This window comes from Phocoena sinus, chromosome 1, assembly GCF_008692025.1.
Source record: "Phocoena sinus isolate mPhoSin1 chromosome 1, mPhoSin1.pri, whole genome shotgun sequence".
Taxonomy (NCBI): Eukaryota; Metazoa; Chordata; class Mammalia; order Artiodactyla; family Phocoenidae; genus Phocoena; species Phocoena sinus.
In genome coordinates, this window is record NC_045763.1 from 99,151,206 (window position 1) to 99,178,938 (window position 27,733).

The following is a 27,733-nucleotide window of genomic DNA, read 5'->3' on the forward strand; positions in this document are numbered from 1 at the left end:
CTTTATTTATTTATTTATTTTTGGCTGTGTTGGGTCTTCGTTTCTGTGCGAGGGCTTTCTCTAGTTGCGGCGAGCGGGGGCCACTCTTCATCGCGGTGCGCGGGCCTCTCACTGTCGCGGCCTCTCTTGTTGCGGAGCACAGGCTCCAGACGCGCAGGCTCAGTAGTTGTGGCTCACGCGCCCAGTTGCTCCGCGGCATGTGGTATCCTCCCAGACCAGGGCTTGAACCTGTGTCCCCTGCATTGACAGGCAGACTGTCAACCACTGCACCACCAGGGAAGCCCTGAGGTCCTATTCTGTTTGAAGCACAAGTCCTAGAAATATGTGGGGGGAGAGCGGGGAAGCAAGAAACAGTCTTTATTTATTATCGAAGCAGAGTTGATTTACAATGTTGTGTTACTTTCTGCTGTACAGCAAAGTGATTCAGTTATACATACATATACATTCATTTTTATATCCTTTTCCATTATGGTTTATCACAGGCTATTGAATATAGTTCCCTGTGCTATACAGTAGGACCTTGTTGTTTATCCGTTCTATATATACTAGTTTGTATCTGCTAATCCCAAACTCCCACTCCATCCCTAACTCCCCCTCACCCTTGGCAACCACAGGTCTGTTCTCTATGTCTGTGAGTCTCTTTCTGTAACAAACAGTCTTGACCTTACACTCCACTTAGTGGAAGGGAGAAGGACTAGAGTCCATGATTAAACTACTTTACCATAGTCCCGTCTCACACACAAAGTCCAGAAGAATGGGCAAGACATTTTTAGTTCAAGTTTAACAGCAAAAGGCGTTCTCAGAGAGGTGGGTAGTTCTTTTGGGGGGCTGAGTCTTTCTATTTAGATCCTCTGGGTGTGTCACAGGCCAGTTCCTCTCACCAAGGAGCAAATACCTCTGTCTGAACCTGCTCTCTCCCCTCCCCCTCATGGACACTTGGCCTCATTTAGCCTCCCTCCCAGCGTCCTGCCCCGTCGTTGGGCCTCTCTCAGCACACATCCCATGTGTCTCCAGGCTGAAGTGATGAAAGAGCCTGTCTCTTCCTCTGACTTGAGGTACATTAACAAAAGCCCCTTCTGTTACACCAAGTGTAGTCCTGAACTAGGTCCCAGAAAGCAAGGTGGGAGGTGCCAAGCCTCAGGAATGTGTGCAAGTTGGGACAAACAAGAAAAACCCATTTTGCCATATTTAGAACACAGCATTTCTTTATCCTTTTTCTGCATTTTTCCCTTCTAACTTCCCTGGCATTCTGCCTCTGCTTCGTCCATTTTTTCAGTCCATACCTATTTCCACAGGGAGCTGGGTCACAGACTCATTCCTATATCCCTATTCCTATCCCCATTCACCCTCCCAGCTTTTAGGAGACATCCTCTATCCCAGCAAGAGACTGAGGGGTTGGGGGACACAGCACCTTCTCAGGCCACAAGCCCAGGTATTGAGCCACTCACCAACCACCACCAGAGGGCGCTACTGCCCCTTGCCTCCTGCTGCCAAGGCACTCTCCAAGTCCAGGCTGGTGGTGGTTCAGCCCAAGTGCAAGGGCCTGGAACCAGAACTCTACCTGGACCAGTGACAGTGCCTCACTTTCTTCACTGGCTAATAAAAAGCCGCATTTGTTGTTGTTTTTCTCAATAAAAACATATGTATTGCCCATTCCACTTGTTTTCCACTTCTTTTTTTTTTTTAACATCTTTCTTGGAGTATAATTGCTTTACAATGTTGTGTTAGTTTCTGCTGTATAACAAAGTGAATCAGCTATACATATACATATATCCCCATATCTCCTCCCTCTTGCGTCTCCCTCCCTCCCACCCTTCCTATCCCACCCCTCTAGGTGGTCACAAAGAACCGAGCTGATCTCCCTGTGCTATGCGGCTGCTCCCACTAGCTATCTATTTTACATTTGGTAGTGTATATACGTCTATGCCACTCTCTCACTTCGTTCCTGCTTACCCTTCCCCACTCCCCGTGTCCTCAAGTCCATTCTCTATGTCTGCATCTTTATTCCTGTCCTGGCCCTAGGTTCTTCATAACCTTTTTTTTTATTTTTAGATTCCATATATATGTGTTAGCATACGGTATTTGTTTTCCTCCTTCTGACTTACTTCACTCTGTAGGACAGACTCTAGGTCCATCCACCTCACTACAAATAACTCAATTTTGTTTCTTTTTATGGCTGAGTAAAATTCTGTTTTCTATATGTGCCACATCTTCTTTATCCATTCATCTGTCGATGGACACTTAGGTTGATTCTATGTCCTGGCTATCGTAAATAGTCCTGCAGTGAACATTGTGGTACATGACTATTCTTGAATTATGGTTTTCTCAGGGTATATGCCCAGTAGTGAGATTGCTGGGTCGTATGGTAGCTCTATTTTTAGTTTTTTAAGGAACCTCCATACTGTTCTCCATAGTAGCTGCATCCATTTACATTCCCACCAACAGTGCAAGAGGATTTCCTTTTCTCCACACCCTCTCTAGCATTTATTGATTGTAGGTTTTTTGATGATGGCCATTCTGAACAGTGTGAGGTGATACCTCATTGTAGTTTTGATTTGCATTTCTCTAATGATTAGTGATGTTGAGCATTCTTTCATGTGTTTGTTGTCAGTCTGTATATCTTCTTTGGAGAAATGTCTATTTAGGCCTTCTGCCCATTTTTGGACTGGGTTGTTTGTTTTTTGGGTATTGAGCCGCATGAGCTACTTGTAAATTTTGGAGATTAAACTTTTGTCAGTTACTTCATTTGCAAATATTTTCTCCCATTCTGAGGGTTGTTTTTTCATCTTGTTTATGGTTTCCTTTGCTGTGCAAAAGCTTTTAGGTTTCATTAGGCCTCATTTGTTTATTTTTGGTTTTATTTCCATTTCTCTAGGAGGTGGGTCACAAAGGATCTTGCTGTGATTTATGTCATAGAGTGGTCTGCCTATGTTTTCCTCTAAGAGTTTTATAGTGTCTGGCCTTACATTTAGGTCTTTAATCTATTTTGAGTTTATTTTTGTATGTGGTGTTAGTGAGTGTTCTAATTTCATTCTTTTACATGTAACTGTCCAGTTTTCCCAGCACCACTTATTGAAGAGGCTGTCTTTTCTCCATTGTATATTCTTGCCTTCTTTATCAAAAATAAGGTGACCATATGTGCATGGGTTTATCTCTGGGATTTCTATCTTGTTCCATTGATCTATATTTCTGTTTTTGTGCCAGTACCATACTGTCTTGATTACTGTAGCTTTGTAGTATAGTCTGAAGTCTGGGAGCCTGATTCCTCCAGCTCCATTTTTATTTCTCAAGATTGCTTTGGCTATTCAGGGTATTTTGTGTTTCCATGCAAATTGTGGAATTTTTTGTTCTATTTCTGTGAAAAATGCCATTGGTAGTTTGATACATCCTTCATTTTTATTTCCTCCTGTGGCTGTACTGAGTTCTGAATTTCCTCCTCAAGCAAATCCCTGAAAAACATATTTCTGACCAACCTTAGGTTAATAAGTATAGTTTTTTCCACCTTTAGGGATTCAGGTCTTCCCTGGGGTTTGAAACAGAGCTAGATCTTCCCTTCCTAGGTCCCTGTTAATCAAGCTGACCCACAGTTGGCATTGAAATCTGGCCTTATAACCAAAATGGACATCCTCACACTCCCCCCATCTGGTGATTCTCAGTTTCTACGATGCTCATAAAGTCTCTCAGTCACTCTTGTTCCTACCTGGAGACTTGCTTGAGATTTGGCTGCAGTGTATGTTTCTGACTCTTCTCTGCACCCTAGGTCAATGTCCTCTTTCTAATCCTGTCTGAAAGCTTGCTTTCTGAAGGAAGCCAGCCCGGTTCCTCCCAGCGCACTGCAGCCATTCTCTAGCCACAGTCCTCCATTCCATTTGCACTGCTGTTCTATGTGTATTTTATTCCCTATTCCTTCATCCTGCGTCTGACACAGGTCTCACCTACGTCCCCTTTCCTGGGTTAAATTCCTGTGTTAGATTCAGAAGCTATAAATAAAGATCGATAGATCAGACTTCAAAAAAATATTTTTAACTGCACAAAGAAAATATAAACAAAATATAAAGTGAAGAAAATGGGAAAAATATAAAATAAATATGAGAGAGAAAAGATTAATGTATACATAATAGAGAGGAAACTCCTAAAAAGCAATACCAAAAAGAAGGATAATCCAGTAGGAATGGGCAGGCAATAGTATTGGCTAATAAACAAATAACATAATTGCTCAATGTTTAATTTTAACATAAATTAAAAATAAGGCATCATTGTTTAATATAAAGGATATAAAAGACTGATAATAACTATTATTTGTTACAATGGGGGTGATGGGCCCACTCCACATATTGTTGGAGGGAGTATAAACTGAGGAACATTTTGAAGACTAATATAGAAGTAGTAAATGCATTTTTTTTGGTACAAACTCATGTCATTGCAGTATTTACTGTAATTGTGAAATATGGAAACTAAAACATCCGTCAGTGGGTAATTGTAGCTGTTGAAAAAGGCATATAAATCGATATATCTTCATTGGTGACACATAAGGATGTTTTATCACAAATTGTTGAGTGCACATATGTGCATGTATGTGTGTATGTGTGTGTGTGTGTGTGTGTGTGTGTGTGTGTGGAGAGAGAAAGAGGAGAGTTAAGAATGATATATCCTATAGGCACTATGGAGAACAGTATGGAGGTTTCTTACAAAACTAAAAATAAAACTACCATATGACCCAGCAATCCCACTCCTAGGCATATACCTGGTGAAAACAATAATTTGAAGAGATACATGCACCTTAATGTTCATTGCAGCACTATTTACAATAACCAGGGCATGGAAGCAACCTAAATGCCCATTGAGGGATGAATGATAAAGAAGATGTGGTACATATATACAATGGAATACTACTCAGCCGTAAAAAGAATGAAATAATGCATTTGCAGCTACATGTATGGACCTAGGCATTGTCAAACTGAGTGAAGTAAGTTAGACAAAGATAAATATCATATGATATTGCTTATATGTGGAGCCTAAAAAAAAATGGAACAAATGAACTTATTTACGAAACAGAAATAGAGTCATAGATGTAGGAAACAAACTTATGGTTACCAAGGGGGAAAGGAGAGGGAGGGATAAATTGGGAGATTGGGATTGACATATACACACTACTATATATAAAACAGATAACTAATAAGAACCTACTGTATAGCACAGGGAACTCTACTCAAAGATCTGTAATAACCTATATGGGAAAAGAATCTAAAAAAGAGTAGATACATGTCTATGTATAACTGATTCACTTTGCTGCACAACAGAAACTAACACAACATTGTAAATGAACTATTCTCTAATAAAAATTAATTTAAAAAAGAATGATATATACTAAATTGTTACAGTGGTTTCTTTAGAGAATGACTAAGTACTTTCATTTTCTGCTTTATATACTTTCTTATATACTTTCATATTCTTTAGGGTTTTGGTGCAGGGTACATTTGCTACAATTATAATTTTTTTTCACATTTTCAGTTTTGGGTACAAAGGAACAATTCATTTATGAATTTGTCTCCACCGCTAAGGACCTAAGTTATTGGAAAGCTGGAACCATATCATATTAATATTTATAAAGTAGATGACATAAATATTCCATTAATCTATTTTGAATTGGTTTTCTTTTATACAGTTTAAAAGCTGATGTTCTGTTTAGGATGTACAGCATTCCCCCCTTAACCACGGGGTATAAGTTCCAAGACCACCAGAATGACAGAAACAGTGGATAGCACTGAACCCTATATATACTATGTTTGTTTGTTTGTTTCCTATACAGATATACCTATTGTAAAGTTTAGTTTATAAGTTAGGTACGGTAAGATAATATCCTAATCGCCAGCATCATTACTCTTGCACTTTGGGACTCTTATTAAGTAAAATAAGGGTTACTTGAACACAAGCCCTGCAATACCAGGACAGTTGATCTGATATCCAAGAAGGGTACTAAGTGACTAAATGGGTGGAAGCGGATACAACACAGATATGCTGAACAAAGTAATGATTCACTCACCAGGTGGGCTGGAGAGGGATGGCCTAAGATTTTATCATGATCCTCAGAACAGCTCTCAATTTTAAACTTATGAGTTGTTTATTTCTGGAATTTTCCATTTAATATTTTCAGACACTGGTTGACCACAGGTAACTGAAACCACGGAAAATGAAACCAGGGAAAACAAAACCATGGATGAGAAGGGACTACTGTACTTCATTTCCCATAGTATTATACTTAGCTGTATAGTTGACCTTTAAATAACTTGGGGGTCAGGGATGCCAGCCCTCTGCACAGTAAAAACTCTACATGAAACCTTACAATTGGCCCTCTGTATCCATGGTTTTACATCCGAAGATTCAACCACAGATTGCGTAGCACTGTAGTATGTATTTATTGAAAAAAATTTGCATATAAGTGGACCCATACAGTTCAAACCTGTGTTGTTCAAGGGTCAACTGTATTTACAAATCTGTCTTCTTAAGTACAAGTTCCTTGAGGCAGACCACATGCATCCCCTATAGGCCTCTAGAAGTTCATTGCAAAGTGTTGACTTTGCATAAAGTTTGCTGAACTTGTTGGATGGTGAGCGACTGCAAAACTTACTCGCTGCTCAGGCCTCAACCCTTCCACTCATATTCTCCTTCTCTTCCACAGTGGAGCTTTGAGTTTAGAACATACTGATGTATCTTGTGAGATCATGAATCTAGTAAGGAATGTCTCTAATTTAGGCTTTGAGTCAAAATAGACAATGGAGCAGAAGACACTGCTTGGGACAGAATCCACAGCTTGGACCTGGAAGGAGACTTGTTTAAGCAGAAGGTTTGCACACAAATGTCATGACCTTGATAATGAAAACCAAAATATGATGGCTCTTTTAGTCTTGGGGGCAAATTTATTATTTTCCAGAATTAAAATAAAGGGAGAAAAAAGATACATCTCTTCTACCAACATAATAAAGCATAATAGCAGGAAAGAAGAAATGAATCCTGAATTACTTTCTTTAGGATACCGTCCATGAGCCTGGCCATCTGATTAAAATACTGAGATGAACATGGGCAAAGAAATGCAAGCCAGTGTGCAACTCACAGGTATACTCACAAAATGCTACGGTTACCTTTTCTAGCAAGGCAGGAAATACTCACCATAGGATGGGAAGACTTCAGTTCAAACTGAATAAATTATTAGTCAAATAAACTAGATTAGGTGATGTGATCTTGTGGAAATATCAAAGATACCAAACTAGGGGCTTCCCTGGTGGTGCAGTGGTTGAGAGTCCGCCTGCCGATGCAGGGGACACGGGTTCGTGCCCCGGTCCGGGAAGATCCCACATGCTGCGGAGCAGCTAGGTCCATCAGCCATGGCCGCTGAGCCTGCGCGTCTGGAGCCTGTGCTCCGCAATGGGAGAGGCCACAACAGTGACAGGCCTGCGTACAGCAAAAAAAAAAATGAAAAAGAAAAAAAAAGATACCAAATTGAAATTAGGAGGTTGGGGGTTTGATTTCAGGTTCTGTCTTTAACTAGGTGTAGGATCTTGGACCTGTAATTAAACATTTCTGGGCCATGATTTTCTCTTCTCTAAAATGAGGAAATTAAAATTGATAAGTAGTTTTCAAAATTTTTGTTGTTGTTTTGAAAATTCCAGAACACTTTCTTCAAATGTAAGTTTAGAGAAGCTCCATGTATACAAACATAAAAATGAAACTACTCTCATTGAAGCTGGTATGGGTGCCTGGAACCATTTGTTCCCACAAGGCTGCCTTTGGTTGGAACCCAGGGAACTCCAGACTCCACAAAGCTCAGTGTAAAAGTTGCTGGACAGGATAATCTTTGGAATCACTTTCATTTCTGACTGGCTACAACTCAAGGCCCCTAATAAAATTAATTGCTAAAATCCAGACATTATGTTAAGCATAGATTTTAGCCTGGGAAACATGGCACCAACATCCAGTGATGACATGGTTAGTTATTTTTCACACCTTGGTTGCCCTTTGTCAGAAAATCTTCTATAAGTACTAGAAAATTTCTATAAGAAATTTTCTATAAGTCAAATCTAGCTTATTGGACTAATTATAAGCAACTGAAAAGGTCCTAAGAGATCTTTTTCTACTGAAACTATTGAAACCTAATTCTGATTTTTATAGCAAGTCCCCTACTTTACCAAGTTCTAACTAAGCAAATGTGATTATCTTAGAATAAACTCAAATTTATCTTTTCCCAGGCTACCTATCTCTGACTGTAGCTAGCTCAGCACTCGTCCAATGACAACTACTTGGGAACCATTGATCTACCCTAGTTTCAAAATTATGAAGCTCTGTATTCACCCAAGAAACAAGCACACTGGTTTTCTATATAAATCCTCAGATCTCCATACTGCTTTCTCCTAAACAAATAGATGAACGAATAAACAAAAATGCTTTCCAAAGCCTCATTTTAATTTGCAAGGAGAATGAACTCTTTTGTATGCATGATGTTAATATTATACACAATAATAATATTTTTCTCTGCTGTGTTTTGTAAACCTCACTGAAGAAACCAGAAGAAAGTTAAAGCTTTCCACACCATTTTCTTGACCCCCTCTCAGTGGGCTGAGCTGAGTGATTTTCATATTGACTCAGGTTCTGTAGGCTTCTGGAGCCATGGAGAATCAGAGTAGGTAAGAATGAACTCCTGACAGATCAAGTTCCATGGTAAATGTTAATAAATATGGCTGAGTCAGCAAAATGGTGGAATAGAAGGTTTCAGCCCTCATCCCCCCACAGAAACATGGATGTGACAAATCATTCGTGGATGAAAATACCTGCATACGGGCTCCAGAATCCAGGTGAGAGATTACAGAACCCGGGTAGAACACAGAAATGAAAAAAAGACACATTGAAGAGGGTAGGGGGGACAGTTTTATTTTACCTGTGCCACCTCTCTCCCAAGCCTACACAGCACCAAGGGCGATGCCTCACCTCACACTTAAGATGGCTTTTATTACAAAACCCAAAAGATAACAAATGTTGATGAAGATGTGCTTGTACAATGTTGGTGGGAATACAAATTGATGCAGCCACTATGGAAAACAGTATGGAGTTTCCTCAAAAAATTAAAAACAGAACTACTATATGATCCAACAATTCCACTTCTAGATATATATCCAAAGGAAATGAAGTCAAGATCTGAAGATCCTGAAATTACATATTCATTGGAATATTATTCACAATAGCCGAGACAAGGAAGTGACATTCATCAACAGATAAATAGGTAAAGAAATGTGGACTATACATACAATGAAATATTATTCAGCCTTAAAAAAAGGGAAACCTCACCATTTGTGACAACATGGATGAACCTGGAGGACATTATGCTAAGTTAAGTAAGTCAGACACAGAAGAACAAATTCTGCATGATACCACTTATAAAATGAATCTAAAATAGTCAAACTCATAGAAACAGAGACTGGAATGGTAGTTGCCAGGGACTGGGGGGAGGGGGGGGAAAAGAAGGTATTAGTCAAGTGTACAAAGTTTTCATTACACAGATGAGTATGTCCTAGATACCTATTGTACAGTATATATAGTTAACAATATCGTAGACTTAATTTGTTATGAGAATAAATCTTATGTTAAGTGTTCTTATCACAATATAATAATAATAATAGGGCTGGAGGAAACTTTTGGAGATGATGGATAGGTTTAAGGCATTGATTGTGGTGATGGTTTCATGGGTGTATACTTATCTCCAAACTCATCAAGTTGTATATATTAATTATGCACAGCTTTTTATATGTAAAAATGAAATAAAATACAACAGAAAAACATGACCAAGCCCAAGTTCTCCTCTAATTCACAGATACATTTTTAAAAGTGTTATCTTGTTCCAGGGCACATCCAAGCACTTTAAAAAGTGACAATGATTGTGTTTTCTTCCTGATCACGAAAGTGCTGTGTGATCATTAAGGAAAACATGGAAATTACAAGGCTTCTGGATTCTTTGATTGAACCAAAGAGAAAGCCAAGCATCCTTCTCCATTCTGTCCTGTTATCAGGATCCAAGTCATATCCTTCTCCATCCTGACCCCCCCCTCTTCATCCAGGGATGGCTTCAAGAGCTCATTTAACCTATTGGTCAATTAGTATCTTAAAGGTCAACTCAATATTAACTCCTCCAAAATTAAAACTATTGCTTTTGGTGTACACTTTTCCCCTCTACAGCATGGCGTGATGAATGTTAGCTTTAATAGTCTATGATTTGGTAACCATAAAAAATGACTCCAGTTCACATTTTGTTTTATTTTACTATCTTGGGGAAGATATTACTATATTTCACATCTAACTCATCTGAGAGGGTCCCTTTAGATGTGGACCCATGCAAAAGAAAACGTTCTCAAGAAACGCATGTGGCATAATATAATGTTATATATTTTAAAAAGCAGAAACCGAAGTGTATATGAGATGTGCTACAATATTAAACGGCACAGATTCATCAATGAACAGAGTATAGGGGCAGAGAATAAAGAAATTTACCTAGTAAATTCGCTACCGGAAAGTGGCATTTCAAATCAGTTAAGAAAAGATGAATTTTTAATAAATAATATTAAAACATGTAGCTAACTATTTGGGAAAAAAGCTCCATCCACAGGCATTAAAGAAAAAATTAACTCCATATAGGTCAAAGATCAAAATGTAAAAAATAAATGACACAGTGTTAGAAGAAAACATAAGTAATTTTTAAAAATATAATCTTGGGTTTAAAAGGCCCGTTTGCTTAAGCAAGATACCAAAGCCAGAACTCATAAAAAAAAAAAAAGATTGATTTTAACTACATATAAATTAAAAACACTGTGGGCAAAAGCACCACAAACAAAATTAAAACCAAAAAAAATCTAAGAAAATATATTTGCAACATATTTGACAAAGCTCTAACACACTTTATATATAAAGTCAGGGCTAATTTATTTATGGTATAGAGTTCTTTCAAATAAAAAGGAAAATCCAATAGAAAAATAGACAAAAAAATATATAGGCAGTGCTCTGACAATGAAATGCAAATGATTCATAAATGTAAACAATAACACTCATTTAAAAGAGTGCAAATTAAAACAATGAGGTAACATCTATCACCTATGAAACTGGCAGAGATAACAAAGTTGAAAGACGTGCAAAGTCTTTGGAAGGCAGTTTTACAATAACTCTCAAAATTAAAAAATTCAAATGCCCTTTGACCTATCAATTCTACTGCTAGGGATTTCTCCTAGAGATAGATTCCTACACATATGAAGAATAGATATTTTCATGGATGTTCATTTTAGCTTTGTTTTAAATAACAAAAGTATCTAGAGATAAGCTAAATGTTGATCAATAGGAAGTGATTAAGTAAATGAAGGTATAGCCATACAATGGAATGTGGTGAAGCCAGTAAAAAGACTGAGTTAGAGACTGATTTGGAAGGATATCTAGGTATATTAAGTGGGAAAAATGTAAAGAAAATGAATATTTTATGCTCCTATTTAGACATAACACTAGATTTCTTAAAAGGTGAACAAGTATGGCTGGTACAGTGAAGTAGCAGGACATACCAGTTAGAATCATAAAAGCAACTTTACTTTTGGCTCCGGTCCCTTTAAGTTTGCTGCTCAGCGCAGATGGTTCTACCCTCTTCCTGGATTTTTCTTCTGACTTGCAGGTAATAAAATTTCTACAGTCAATATAAGTTACAAACACAATTCAGTTTACTAACCAGTCCCAGATGATAACCAAGACTCCAAACTTGACTAAAAGTTAAATCGGATCCTCTTCCCCAGCTCAGCCTGCTATGGGATGCTGCTTGAACCCACCTTCCTTTTCTCTTTTCTTGCTTTACTCTTCTGCCCCCTGATTTTCCATCTTGCTATTTTGATTTCTGAACCAGCTTTAGTCAAAGCCAGGGGAGGGAGAAGAGTGGCAAGAGGAATTAACTGGTGTGGGCTTAAGAGGGCATCATGCCTCCAGGGCCTGGCAGATGTTTCAAGCTGACATTTTTCCCTCCTGAGAGAATTTGTGCATTTTCCTCCAGCCACTGGTTCCCATCTGTCCCTGATTTTCAGGTATGTCCCTTCAAACAGCAGACTTTCTCTGTTGGGGTCGTATTGCTCTTCGTTGGGCAGAATTTAAGATGGATCCAGGCCATTTTTCTTTTCTGCGTGTGGCCCACATCTGATGTATGAGAAACAGCAGGTTCAAGGCTGGAGAGAGGTATCCTGGGACTAACACAGAGCAAGAGAGCAGAGTCAGGAAAAGTGAGAGACAGAGACACACCCACAGAGAAAGCCAGGAGACCGGAGAGGTAGTCAGGGAGCAGATCGTGTAGGGCCTTGAGAGTCTGTCTGCACCTTAGAATCTGGGGTACAATTCAATTCTAATCTTCAATAAATATTTGTTGAGGTTTTTGTTTTTCTTGTTTCACTCAGTTCTTGTACTTAAGAACTACACAGGCAAGTTGGGGAGATAGACATGTACACCAGTGCGCTACAGTACAGTGTGGAGACATGGGAAGAAATACAGTGTTCTGTGAGCAGAGGAGCCAGCTACCCTGGGCTCAGGGAGAAGCAGAAAAGGTTCCATAGAGAAGGCGTCATTGGATGTTATCAGGTGAAGAAGAGCTGTAGGGTAGGACCACCTGGGATGGTAGCACTGCCTGATTAGATGATCAAGAATATGCAGGCCACAAGTGATGTGAATATGGAGGGAGGTCAGGGAAAGAAGAAGGAAACAGATCCTGGGTGGTGGAGAAAGGGGATTTGGGAGCCAGAAAGCAGTATGAAGAGGCAACCCGAAGTACCATCTTCTTCCCTTCTCAGGGACCAGATCCCTTCAGGGTGAGACTGGAGGAAAAGGACCTCTCAGTGGTTGTCTCCACTGCAGCTTTTTTTTTGACACTTGGCATTGCACAAATCTGGGTCTCATTGCCAGGAAGTTTCACAAGGCAGATTTGCCAAGGGAAGTCCCCGGAATCTCCTGGACTTCTTCCTGCTTCCTTCCCATAAGAGAGGCTGTTGAAACCTCTAGGGCATAAAAGGCCCAGAGGCATCCCAGGGAAGCTGACCAGGGATATGGGAGAAATCACCGTGGACCAGAAGTCTGTCTCTCTGGGCAGGTGAGCTCTGGGCTGATAATTCAGCAGGAAGTTAATGAGGAGAGAAAGGGTAACATAGGTAACATAGACCTATGGAAGAAGCGGTCGTCTTCTCCTCCTGGGACACCAGTCTCTCTGTTCACCTCCTTATCAAAACCTATCGAGTCAAGGCAACTGCCCTAGGGGACCATCTGATCTTTCCTAGATGGGCAAGGGAGCAACCGTGGCCAGAGCCCTTCAGATCATCAGGAGTGTTTTCAGTCTGCATTTTCACAGAGCCGCCTCTCATCCAGATTGTGATATACGAGCACTGTCTTGGGAGTCCCATGTTTCACGGGCTCTGCTTTCTGCACATGTTAAAACTTTAGGGAGCCTCACCACTTCTTGTCTTCAGAATGATCTGTTGGGGTAAATGTTTTCTAAAATCCCCCTTTCAACTCTAAAGTTCTGATCCAAAACTCTGGCTTTCATGGTGGCTGGGAATTTGGATGAAGGTGAGGAGGACACTAAATAAATAGGGCTATGGGTGAAGAAGGGAAGTTTGCTGGGCCGAGATGGATTATGTCTTACGGAGAAAAAGGAGCCATTTCATCGTGTCTTTCCCTCTTTCTTCCTGCCTATGGTCTCAAGGCATGCCTGCCCACTTGGAAATGGCAAGAGCATTTTAAGTTCCCTGTTGAAGGTCTCCGCTCTGAGCCCTTGGAAGAGCAGCCCACAGGAAGCTGGCACTTTGAAGAAGGGCCTGGAGGCTGACTTAACAGCAGATGTGGCAACCAGAATTCTCCTACCCAGTTAGCTGGTGTGTGGAGGGCCAGTTCCCTAAGAGTCATGTGAATCGGGAGAACAGAACCCTTGAATCCAGTTTCCCAGCCCCAAAGTCTGTGGAGAAGGCACAAGCCCCAACAGCTGTCATCCAAAGTTTTACCTCATTTTTAACTGCCCTTTTCTCCATTTTCATACCCCCCAAATGTCTTAGTGTGGGTAAGTCTAGACAATGTCCCCAGGGTGGGGGTCATAGTTCAAGGAGTCTTGCCTTTTGGGTGAGGTTTCCAGCATCAGGGTCCTGCCCTTTCCTTCCCTTTAGGTGGGTGAATTAAGGATAGAATGGTCTCATCAGTCCTCGCAGGGGAGGTGTCCTATGGAGAAGAGGCTGGACATGACCTCAGTCATGAAGGCTTGGCGCACTTCCAGAGGCAGCTCACACTGCCCAATTCACCTTGCCTTGTTTTAAGAGTTGTGTGTACGCACGGTGACTATTCATTTCGATTCACCCAGGAGAGTTCTGGTTCAAGCTGGTGCCCCAGGGAAATTATTAATAATGCTCCTTTTCACCCTCCAAACTGTCCCATTGGATGATAAACTATTTGGTCACCTTAACTATATTCAATTCCAGGCAAGGCTGTGAGCTCCCTGAGTACAGGGACAGCATCAACCTCATTTTAGCTTTCCCAATATCCAGGACAACACTTGGCACAGAGCAGGTGGTTCAATTAATTTCTATTGGATAAATGAATGAGCAAATGAATTCCCGGTCTGGAAAATGTCTCTCTGTAGGGCTGTAGACTCCACAAGGCACCCAGGTGCTGGGGATCTCAAGGCCCTATAAAAAGACCTCAGTAGCTATGCCTGCAGTGTCCAGAGGAAGTGTAGCTATATTTTGCATGTAGGCACGCCCGCACACTCACTGCCACAGTCTGAGACAGAGAACCAGCTGTGGCTTAGCAGATTTCCTTCTCACCCACCTCTTACAGTTTTAGTGGTCTTGTTGCTTCAGGAAGTCAAGTAGTCAATGAGTTACCACTGCCTGGGTCCCCTGGGCTGTGTCCCTTCTGATGTTTGGTTTATATCTCTGCTTCATTTTGTTTCTCTTGATGACTCTGCCAGGTTCTGACACTAACATATTGATGACTCTGAGGTTTTGTCCTGTGTGTCTCTTTGTGCATGCATGGCTCTGCTTCTATCTTTTGAGCCTCTCTCTCTGTCTCTCTGTTTCTGTCTCTCTCACCCACTTCAATGTTGTGTGTATCATCTCTTTTTTTATCCACTGATATTTCTGTGTCATTCAACCATCCATCCACATTGAATCTCAGTGCTCTGGGGATGAGTTCCTTATGGATAATATCTCTGTCTCTCGTTGTATCTCTTAACTGGGGTCTGGATGCTCAAGAGCCAGCACTGAGGGCCCAGGTTGAATGACCCTCAGAGGCTCTGGCTGAATAAGCAAAGGAGGCCATGGTTTTGGGGGGAGAAACTTGTGGCATTCTGGGCTCTGAGGCCACCGCACTAGGTTCCCCATTGGCTCTCTTCCCTCTACTCCAGGATCTGCCTACAAACTGGTTTGCTACTTTACCAACTGGTCACGGGACAGGCAGGAACCAGGAAAGTTCACCCTTGAGAGCACTGACCCCTTCCTATGTTCTCACCTCATCTACTCATTCGCCAGCATCAGTAACAACAAGGTCATCATCAAGGACAAGAATGATGCGATGCTTTCCCAGACCATCAGCAGTCTCAAAACCAAGTCAGTAGGATAGGAGTGGGGAGCATCCAGGGTGGGTTTTGGGGGAGAGAAGATAGTTCTAAACTGGGCCGAAGGCCTTCTGGCTCCATTCATTCATTTGTGTGTTTATTCAAGTGTTTTTCCTCGGGTATAATCCTGATGCTTCCTGATTTTCTCCCCCATGCCTCATCCCTTCACTGAACTTAGTTGCTAAATAGCTGGAGCCCACTTACCCGTAATCTAGTCCTAACCCTTTAGGCAAAGTTTTCCCTGGCAGCCAGTAAAGAAATAATCAGCTTATTCTTCTACTCCAGGAATCCCAAACTGAAAATTCTCTTGTCCGTTGGAAGGTATCTGTTTCGTTCCAAAGGGTAAGACCACAATATCTCTATTTTTTGTTTATTCTGCCGTGTAATTTCTAATCATCACTGCTTTTCCTCCTCTTGAAAAGAGACATTGAATTAGCCTTTAGAAAGGTCCTCCCTTGGCTTAGATGGCAAAACTGATCTGAATCTTGTCACAAGTTGAGGCATAGCACTATGTTTGCTTGTGTCTTGGAAGGAACTCTGCAGGAGCTTAACACAAGCTCAGATACTTAAGTCGTGGGAGAAACTGAACTGGAAGCAGTATTTGGTAAACTTTCAATTATTTACATGAAGGTTTTTCACCTAATGGACTATGGGGAGATGCAATTTTTTTAAGGGTTCTGAAGGTTTGACTTTGTACCATGGGGGTGGGTCATGTAGGTGACTTCCACATAAAACCAAGTCCTTAGCAGCCATCAGTGGACCTCGATTACCTGGGTCATTGTTGTACAGCTGGATGGCCTGGAAGTGCAAAGCAGCATAGGGGCAATCAGGTCTGTTTTGCTTAAAAACAAAATAGTTATTAATATGAGGCATCTATTATAAATTATAATTCCTATTCACAGGAAAATGATACTCCATTTGCATCAAGCTAAATAAATACAAATATGTAAGGAAGAAAGGCACCTTTTTTTGCAATTTTTAAATGCAGTTAATCTAATTTTGAATTTCTTCTGCTTTAATTTTTTTTTAAAGTGCCAACATTTTAAGAAGTCCAGAGATCTTAATCTCAGTCAGCAGAGGCTTTCCGCTTTCACGAGAAGTCTGAAAAGACATCTTTCTCGTGTAGCAGGTCAGTACTCTTTACAGCTGGAGTAAGCAGAGGAAAGAAGTAGCATTAGAAGACCTATGTAGGTGAGTGACCTACGGAAATTTAACTCACCTCTCTGAGCTCAGTTTACCCATCTGTAAGATGTACATCACAACATCTACTTCATAAGGTGCGTGCAAAGACTTCGAATGAGGTAACGTATGTCATGTGCCTGACTTAGTTATCGACCAGTAAGTGTCAACTTTTTCTTCTCCTTTTTTTATACTGAATATTTTCATCTATGAAATAAGAGGGCTGACCTAATTAATTTCTAAAGTCTCTACCAGCTCAAAACTTGTAGAATACTTAGTAAAGCAATTTCTACACACATAAAGAAAAAAGATCAACCTACCTAACTTATCTGGTTCTGCATTAACCTCACCATGAACTCCTTTTAATTATTAATGGATTTTCATGGCAATTATCCATCTGATTCCCAAATTCTCTCTCATTCATAATACCTGCTTATCTTTGATTCAATTAAAAATATCTTCATTCATTCGTTCTTACATGCATGCATTCATTTATTCAATAAATAATTTATTGAGTACTTATTGTATATTAGTGTAGTGGTTAAAAGTAGGACTTTGGAGATAAACAAATTTGGTTTGGCTTTCTCCTTAGCTATATGCAAGCTGCATGCTTTCTCTTTAGCTATATGCAAGCTGCATGTTTAACTTCAGGCAATTTCTTTTTTCTTTTTTCTTTCCTTTAGGCAATTTTTTTAATGTCTCTATGCTTCAATTAAAAAAAAAAAACTACACAATGAGGCAAGTAACAGGATCAACCTAAGGATGAAGTTGTGAGGGCAGGCAATGCAAGCAAACTGTTTAGGTAGTGCTGATGTGCAAAAAGGACCTAATGGTTGCAATAATTATTGTTGTATATTAACGTTGTCATTATTATTAGGTAAATGCCAGGCTTTGTGCCAGGTGCTATGCAGCAATACTTAGAAATATGTAATGCATAGACTTGCTTCTAAATTTCTAGAATGTTTGTCTTTCCTAAAATTGGAGGTTTCTGCCCAGAACATCAGATGCAACTGCTCCCTAAAAGAGGTATCCTTGCTTTTCTTCTAATCACTGTGAGCACTTCTGAAATATAAGAATAAAGTTACAAACCTACTTCTACCATGTTTTTCAGATAATAGTCCAAGTTTTGCTATCTCCTCCACTGGGCTGCTGAGATACATGCAGGAACCAAATCCTCAATTTAATTTTTTTTCTTTTTTTTTTTAACATCTTTATTGGAGTATAACTGCTTTACAATGGTGTGTTAGTTTCTGCTTTATAACAAAGTGAATCAGTTATGCATATACATATGTTCCCATATCTCTTCCCTCTTGTGTCTCCCTCCCTCCCACCCTCCCTATCCCACCCCTCCAGGTGGTCACAAAGCACGGAGCTGATCTCCCTGTGTTATGCAGCTGCTTCCCACTATCTATCTATTTTACGTTTGGTAGTGTATATATGTCCATGCCACTCTCTCACTTTGTCACAACTTACCCTTCCCCCTCCCCATAACCTCAAGTCCATACTCTAGTAGGTCTGTGTCTTTATTCCTGTCTTACCCCTAGGTTCTTCATGACATTATTTTTTTCTTAAATTCTATATATATGTGTTAGCATACGGTATTTGTTTTTCTCTTTCTGACTTACTTCACTCGGTATGACAGACTCTAGGTCCATCCACCTCACTACAAATAACCCCATTTCGTTTCTTTTTATGGCTGAGTAATATTCCATTGTATATATGTGCCACATCTTCTTTATCCATTCATCCGATGATGGACACTTAGGTTGCTTCCATCTCCTGGCTATTGTAAATACAGCTGCAATGAACATTTTGGTACATGACCTATTTTATTTTATTTTTTTTGCGGTCGGTACACGGGCCTCTCACTGTTTTGGCCTCTCCCGTTGCAGACCACAGGTTCTGGACGCACAGGCTCAGCGGCCATGGTTCACGGGCCTAGCTGCTCTGCAGCATGTGGGATCTTCCCAGACCGGGGCACGAACCCGGGTCCCCTGCATCGGCAGGCAGACTCTCAACCACTGCGCCACCAGGGAAGCCCCATGACTCTTTTTTTTTTTTTTTTTTTTAATTTATTTATTTATTTTTGGCTGTGTTGGGTCTTCGTTTCTGTGAGAGGGCTTTCTCTAGTTGTGGCAAGCAGGGGCCACTCTTCATCGCAGTGCGGGGGCCTCTCACTGTTGTGGCCTCTCGTTGCGGAGCACAGGCTCCAGACGCACAGGCTCAGTAGTTGTGGCTCACGGGCCCAGCTGCTCCGCGGCATGTGGGATCTTCCCAGACCAGGGCTTGAACCCGTGTCCCCTGCATTGGCAGGCAGATTCTCAACCACTGCGCCACCAGGGAAGCCCCCCATGACTCTTTTTGGATGATGGTTTTCTCAGGGTATATGCCCAATAGTGGGATTGCTGGGTCGTATGGTAGTTCTATTTGTAGTTTTTTAAGGAACCTCCATACTGTTCTCCATACTGGCTGTACCAATTCACATTCCCACCAGCAGTGCAAGAGTGTTCCCTTTTCTCCACACCCTCTCCAGCACTTGTTTCTAGATTTTTTGATGATGGCCATTCTGACCTGTGTGAGATGATATCTCATTGTAGTTTTGATTTGCATTTCTCTAATGATTAATGATGTTGAGCATTCTTTCATGTGTTTGTTGGCAATCTGTATATCTTCTTTGGAGAAATGTCTATTTAGGTCTTCTGCCCATTTTTGGATTGAGTTGTTTGTTTTTTTTTGTTATTGAGCTGCATGAGCTGCTTGAGAAATGGAAATAAAAACAAAAATAAACAAATGGGACCTAATGAAACTTAAAAGCTTTTGCACAGCAAAGGAAACCATGAACAAGACCAAAAGACAACCCTCAGAATGGGAGAAAATATTTGCAAATGAAGCAACTGGCAAAGGATTAATCTCCAAAATTTACAAGCAGCTTAATTTAATATTGATTGAAACAAATGAATTCAAGACTCTAAATCTGTCTGGGGATGGGAGGTGTTGTGAGAGGTGGGAAGTGATACAAGTCAAAGATATGTCCTCTGGAAAATACCAATATCTTGTCTATAGCTTTGGATTTTAAATACTGTTGGTGCCCTCTGTGTGCGCAGCTAAGAATCAACTTCCTGGCTTAAGAATTCTAGTTCAGATAAAAACTCTTGAGGGGCTGCTGCTTTCAGGGTCCTCCTGGCTTTTCACCAGAAGCCCTGGGACTGGGGAGATCTGGGTTGCTAATTCGTGCCTGGGTTTATTGTTTGGGGAATGTGAAGTCCAGCTCTGCTTTCATGAAGCTTACCAAAATGTGATTACTTTGAGATAGATGAGGCAGGATCAGTATCTTCAATCCCAATTTAGAGATGGCCAGACTGAAGCCAGAGAGCTGGTTAGTGAACAAAATGTACTAGAAATGACTGTAACCTGGGACTTGAACCCAGATTTCCCAATCCTAAGCCCACCACAATGCAAACTGCTTTCTCAAGGGTGTAACATGTTAAGGAAAACCAGAGCTGGACAGTAATTAAAGAGGTAAAAATAGCTTTTATTCAGAAAATATTATAAGAGGGGAAAGGAGACCTCAGTATAGTACTGGGCTCAATTCTGGATACAGCAGGGGCAAGTGGGGAGGTATAGCCAAGGAACAGGTTGCAGGTGCAGGTTGGTGGATGGAAAAAGAGGGAACATTAGAGGTAGGGAGATTCTTGGTAAACTGACTCAACAGAACTCTTGCTGAAGGCAGGCCAGGGTGAACAGATATCACCTGGGTGATGGTAGGGGAGGAGGAATTTGATCAGATATTGAAGAAGATCTGATTTCAAGGGTGGGGCAGTCTCATTAAACTGACTTAGGATTCTCTTTTTAAACATCTTTATTGGAGTATAGTTGCTTTATATTGTTGTGTTAGTTCCTGCTGCATAACAAAGTGAATCAGTTGTACTGTATACATATATCCCCATATCCCCTCCCTCTTGTGTCTCCCTCCCACCATCCCTATCCCCCACCACCAGGTGGTCACAAAGCACCGAGCTGATCTCCCTGTGCTATGCGGCTGCTTCCCACTAGCTAGCTATTTTACGTTTGGTAGTGTATATATGTCCATGCCACTCTCTCACTTCATCCCATCTTACCCCTCCCCCTCCCTGTGTCCTCAAGTCCATGACTTAGGATCCTTGCTACAACTGCGCTCTGCAAAGATAGGCACAGAAGTCCAAGGTCAAAGTCTAGTTGAGAAGAGGGTTCATAGGAGTCTGGCTAAAGTTTGGTCAAGGAGCGTCTTTGTTAAAGGCAGCTCCATTACCCTGCAGAAAGGTCTGCAGAGAACCCAATTGTCCTCTGCCCAATCCAATCAATTTTCTGGCCCAACAATCCTTCCTCTCCTCTTTTGATCCAAAAGAGGCAGGAGTTGGGATAGATAAGTGGTGAGAATATATTGCGGAACGGAAGACTATTTCAGGATTTCTGTGAAAAATATGTTGTGCAATGGTAATTACTTCCTCTTTCCAAAAGCACCTGTATTGCTTCTACCCAGGTTCTACCGCATGGTTGATTCTTCTACATTACGCTTAGAATTTATCAACTCTGTAATCCTATTTCTGAGGAACCATAACTTTGATGGGCTGGACATAGCTGTATTTACCCATATCTGAAAGACAACACTTGTTTCACTGTGCTGATTCTTGTAAGACAAACTCTGTGGTACCCTTAGTACCTTAACAAGTGGAACCCATGGCCACACCAGGAGAAAAAAAGGAAGAGATTGGCTCTGGCTTGAAGACAGTCCCTTTCTTCCAGAAGCCCCCACTGATGAAGGAAAAGCCCTTGGTCCTAGTTTAGGGCAAGGACCCAACAGAGAACAGAGCCTCCTTATACAATAAACAACACTGAAACAAAGCAACACCCACATAAAAGATTGTGAGACCATAGAATCTCCTGAGCACTGAAAGAGTCTCACAGATGTTCTAACAGATAGATTAGAGAATCCATCAGGAGGAAACTCAGTTTTTCCTGGGTACAATGTGACTGGTTGTCCTCCTACCTAATGTGGAGATTTCCTGACCACAAGGCAGGAGGCATCCCCATGTGGGAATGGGGAGAAAAGATTTGGTCTTTCCATCTAATGCTGTTTCCATCTAGAAATGTCCTATCAAGCAAGAACTTTAGCGCTTTCCTCTGGGAGGGAAAATTGACCTCTTCTGGGTTTTTTTTGTTTGTTTTCATAGGAGTTAGCAGAAGCCTTTCAGCAGGACTTTGTAAAATCCACCAAAGAAAGGCTTCTCTTGACTGCAGGAGTTTCCGCAGGGAGGCATATGATCGACAACAGCTATCAGATCAAGGAATTGGTAAAGTAAGTGCATTGGAGCACCCCCTCCATCTCTCTGCCTCCAGCCTGGCCCATGCAAGTGATGCATGCCAGTATGTCTGAGGGATGAAGGGAAGAGGGAGAGCATGAAGGTCACTATCCTAACCACATCATCTGGGCAGGAACTTTTCCTCTATGGCTAATTTCAATCCTTCTAACAGCATCCAAAGCCCTAAACAAATATGTATACAGTTGACCCTTGAACAAAGCGAGGGTTAACCCACATGTAATTTATAGTTAGCCCCTTGTATCCATGTTTCTTCCAAATCTGTGGATCCAGCCAACCACAGACCATGTAGTACTGCAGTATTTACTGTTGAAAAATACCCTTGTATAAGTGGACTGTACAATTCAAACCCACCATGTTTCAAGGGTCAACAGTAGTTGCTCCCACCTCTGCTCATCACAGAATCTTCTCGAGAACTGGATTTCATCAACCTCCTTTCCTTTGACTTCCATGGGTCTTGGGAAAAGCCCCTCATCACTGGCCATAATAGCCCTCTGAGAAAGTAGCAGCTGGACAGAGGGACAAGCTCTTACTACAACATGGAGAGTTATAAGGAGGAAGGGTGGTGGGACACTGGCTGTGGGGCAAGCTGAGGACACTGCAGCTTGTCCAGAGTTATTTCTGTCTTGACCTGAGGAGGGGATGTGTTGCCAGAGGGACTCCGGTAACCCTGGAAGCTGGTGAGAACGGGGAAAATGCTTTGACCAGGCACAGTAAAATGTCACCAGGAAAATGTCAGAGGACCTCATATTTGAAGCGCCCTAAGCTTTGTCTCTGGTCCAAGGTGTCAGCCACCCCAGTCTTCTCTTAATTCTCCATCTTTGATACATTTCCTAGTGCCCACATGGATGTACAGGACTTGGTACTCTGCTGTGTCTGTCCACATTCCTCTGCTGTGTCTGTCCACATTCCCCATTAATTTGATTTCAACATAATCCTCTGAGGTTGGCTGGTCAGGAAGCATTACTCTCACTCCACAGATGATGAAATGGAAGCCTGGCAAATTAATTGGCTGTTCAAGGTCATGCTGATGTGAAGGTCCTGAAAAGTGGTGGCAAATGAAAAATGCAAGGGAAAAATGTCATTAACCAAACGATTTTATTGTTGTGGTACATATATAGAGATGTGTATTCTTAAAATTGGGTGAGAGAAAATGTTGTCTAGGTTGCATATTCCAAGCCTTCATGTTTAAAATTAAAAAATGGGTCAGTCCAAAGCTGGGTATTCTGATTTCTAGTCTGGGGTTTTCTAGAACTCCGTATGATTGTGTCACATCAAGTTCCCTTCATTCTTTCCTCTCCATTGATTATCTTTAAGGGTAAGGAGACATATCCTTATCTTCTCTAACACCTTATTCTGTTCTGGAGGGCAGTAAGGCCCCAACTAGCCTCTTACCTAGCCTCTTGGGTCTGATGTCATTGTGAGGCCCCACAGACTAGGGTCTGACGGCCACCTCCCCCCACGCCTGCTTTCATCAGTAACACAACTAGCCATCATAGTGTAGACAAACTCCGTAGGCAATTGACTCAAAGGGGAAAGAAAGATGGCGACAACTTTGATTTCATGTTTTCTGGGTCACTTGCCTGATTTCTTTCGTGACCCATTGTTCAGTTTTCTTTCACGATTAGAAAAAGCTGAATTGATCTCAGTGCTGAAGAGCATTAAGTGCATTAGAATAAGCACTCTGGTTCTGGTGGGACCCTCCATAGCCACTGATGTAGAAAGGGAATCAAGGAGTCACTTCTGTGAATTTGGGCTGGAGACTCAGAAAGGTCTGACACCTTTCTCTCCCATACACACTGTGCCTCAGTCTACTTCTCTTTCTAGGAATATGCTGTGGGATACTGGATAAACAAAGGGATGCCTGTGGAGAAGGTGGTCATGGGCATCCCAATGTATGGACGTTCCTCTACACTGACCTCTGCAGAAAACACTCGGGGGCCCCTGCCCCTCGTCCTGGAGCTGCTGGCCCCATCACCAAGTTTTCAGGCTTCCTGGCTTATTATGAGGTACCTGGAACCACCCTGTGCCTTCAGCTGCCCCCTGTCTCTGGGTAGGAGTTCCAGCTTCAATCTGACAATAATTAAGTATCACATCCTGAATGCTGGGAAGGGAAGTATGGAGTACTATTGGAGCATGTAAGAGAAGCTCCTCCCTCTGACTTGGGAGGGGGTCGGTGAATGCTTCCTGGAGGAAGTGATGTTAGCTGACATCTGGAGAGGAGGTGGAACAAGTGAGGAGTGGGGATGTGTGGAGCAGGTATGGGAGATTGAAAAGGGAGACTGTCCTAGGTTTCTGACTTGGGCAATTATGTGGATGGTAATGCCATTTTTACTGAGTTGGGATAGGAAGGAGCAGAGTGGGCATTGGTCTCAATCATGAGATCAGTTTTGGTCATTCTGAGTTTGAGGAGCAAGTGGGACATCCAAATGCCTGTGGGACATATAGATAAAAAGTGAGTGGTTAGGTATATGGGTTTGGATCACAGGAGGTCATTCTGTGCTAGAGATGTAGATTCTAAAATCATCAGCATAAAGACGGTATTTGAAGCCAAAGCGTGAGATGTGACAAAACTCAAGGACCTCCTGCACCTAAGAGATAGGCAGAAGAGGAGCCCACTAAGGAAACTGACAAGATCAACAGAAGCTAGGCAGAACCCATACTGTTCTGTGCCAAAGACCTTAGAGAAGAGAGTGTTTCAAGAAGAGAGGAGTGGTCAAATGTGTCAGATTCTGTCCAGAAGTCAGACAGACTTAACATCACAGAGATAACAGTCAAGGGTGTTCGGCTGATTAGACCATCATTTCTTTCTGCCCCTCAATCTGAAAAAAAAAAAAAAAGGTTTTTTTAATGTATAGGAAACACTAAGAATCAAACAATAATTCAACCAACAGAAACTCTTGGGACCCTGCCATATCACAAAGACTGGGTACTGTGAGAGCTAGACATAAGTAATTCTTCATCCTTGTCTCAAAGGGCTTACTGTCAAGGTGGAAAGAACATAGAGTGCATTCATAATATACCTAGTTAAATAAGAGTTTAAAAACAGGATAACTATGAGGAATTCCCTGGCGGTCCAGTGGTTAGGACTCCGTGCTGTCACTGCTGAGGGCCCAGGTTCAATCCCTGGTTGGGGAACTAAGATCCTGTAAGCTGTGTAGTGCGGCCAAAAAAAAAAAAAAACTTAAAAAGAAACCCAAAGATAACTATAATAGTTAATAAAATTATGTAGGTATTGCAAAATGAGATGTGATTAAGTGGCCAATGTGGAGGGTCATGAGTTGAAAGATGGGTAACAGGGGAAGAGAGATACATGCTGGCCCTTGAAGGATGGGAAGGAGTTGGATCAGGTAAGGAAAGAATAATATCTTACATCTTGGTTTCCTCTTGGAGTCCTAGTCTAGCCTCTTGTCACTGGCGTGGGCAAGCTATAAACCCCTACTGAGGGACTTGGCATCCACTGAGGTACTCAGTGAGTGTAATGTTCAATTTTTCCTCTCTTCTCACACAGGGGAATGATTGAGGCACCTTGTTCAGTTGGCAGGGGGAAAGGGGCATGGGTCACCATGGTAGTCCTCACTGAATCATTTAATATAAGGGATAAGAGAAGTCAGTGCTCAGAATCTGCTGGTAGGATTTTAGTACGGACCACTGGATACACAGTTCCCTATTTCATGGAAAATTTAATTTGATTGTTCAGTTTACCACACTAGATCATTATAATTTTGACAAACTGGTATTTGCTTAAATATTCAACTTTCCATTTTCTACCCTCTTTGAGGCAAACGTGAGTGTAAATAATCTAAAAAATGTAAGCAAGATCCAAAATGAGTTTTCTACATGACCTTAAAATACATTTTTTTCCACTGAAGATTTATCTCTTTTAGTAGCTCTTACTTACGCTAACAGAAAGAGAAAATAGCTGATGATAAAAGTGGGGATCCCAACACAGGCACATTGGGAAGGGGAAAGGGGAGAGGGAGAGCAGCGGGATTGAAGCAGGGATAATCTACAAGGTGGGGGGAATGATGGTGATTGTCATTGTAATTCTACATATTTATAAAGCGCTTTACTGTTTTCAAAGTTGTTTTTTTCCTAACGAGTGTTAGTTCATTTGATCCTAACAACAATATTGTAAGATAGATGTATAGGAGACATAATTATAATAGTTTCCATTCTGCAAATGAAGACATAGGAAGATTTACTGGTCAGTGCTTAGGTCTGATGTGGAACTCGAGTACTGTCTGCCCTCTAGCTGTTTGTGGCTCCCCCTGATGAGGACTTAGCACAAATAATTCCCAAAGGTTCACCTTGGACCATCCATTCTGTATGCTGTATCCGGTCATTTCTCTCATTGATCCCTGGAGTGAAGATTCTGTTGTCCCCAAGACCCTAGTGTCTTACCTGTCCCTTCTATTTCTAAATTTCAAGAAGAACCCATTACTGACCCTCTTGTTCCTCCTTCCCCTGCCAGATCTGCCACTTCCTGAAAGGAGTCAAGATCACGAGGCTCCAGGATCATCAGGGTCCCTATGCAGTCAAGGGAAACCAGTGGGTGAGCTATGATGATGTGGAGAGCGTGGAGACCAAGGTAGGTAGGCAAGAGGCTCTGGGACAGCAGAACACTCATGCAGGTGGGAATGGGGTGTGAGATCAAATGCCTTAGTAGTCTGTGTGGAAGGAAAGAAGCCTCTGGGGCTCCATTCTTGGATGGGATCCAGTGGCCTCTGGGGCTCAGACCTAGTAGTGACTCTAAGTCACACCTGTGAGCACCTATGGTACATGTGGGAGAGGTGGAAAGGACTCAAGGAAGAATTAAGAATAAGGGGAGAAGCGAGGAATGGAGAGGAGTTAGGAGGAGAAGGGAGAGGGAACAAAGGAGAGACATTTGTGCCTATATAGAGTAGTTACCCACCCAGTTGATCATCTCAGGACAAATCCTTCCATCCTTCTCATGGATTACCTATCTAGGAGACTCCAAATTTCTGAGCCTACCAGTTCTTAGATCTTGCTAAGACCTTTGTTTGCCTTCCAGGCTTAGAGCAGGACAAAGGCATCAATGTAATTGACAACCCAATTGTAATTCAAATCTTGCTAGCGGCTTCCTAGTTCCCGCTCCTCATACCGGAGCCTCTAGTGTTTCAGAGCCTCCAAGAACACTGAACCTAGGGTGTGGTTATTCCATGAGAAGTGGTTAATAGTGGGTGGCCTTCTCTTCATTTTATAAGCCTCCCTAAGTGACCTTTCCCTTCAGGGAATCCATGACTCCATAGGCTATAAGTCTACTTCTGCACTCTAAGCTCAAACCCTCATCTGAACCTGACTTGGGTCTTGGGCCTTTAACAGTCTCTTCTAACCTCTGTATGCCCTTCTGTGCCACCCTCAGGTTCAGTTCCTAAAGAATCTAAACCTGGGAGGGGCCATGATCTGGTCCATTGACATGGATGACTTTACCAGCAAATCCTGCAGCCAGGGCTCCTACCCCCTCTTTCAAGCTGTCAAGAGAAACCTTGGCTCCCTAGGAAGATAACAGAGTCCAGGACAGGCT

At 41.7% G+C, this 27,733-nt stretch overlaps 1 protein-coding gene across 1 annotated transcript; it reads left to right on the forward strand.

The window, feature by feature from the left end:
* The first annotated feature begins 13,097 nt into the window (after positions 1 to 13,097).
* On the forward strand, positions 13,098 to 27,715 carry CHI3L2 (chitinase 3 like 2). Its single transcript, XM_032646978.1, is given in 11 exon segments — positions 13,098 to 13,137; positions 15,440 to 15,641; positions 15,935 to 15,991; positions 21,348 to 21,445; positions 21,448 to 21,497; positions 22,039 to 22,159; positions 22,594 to 22,731; positions 23,996 to 24,118; positions 24,121 to 24,194; positions 26,660 to 26,776; positions 27,572 to 27,715. Coding segments are annotated over 11 exon segments (1,164 nt in total).
* The last annotated feature ends 18 nt before the right edge of the window (positions 27,716 to 27,733 follow it).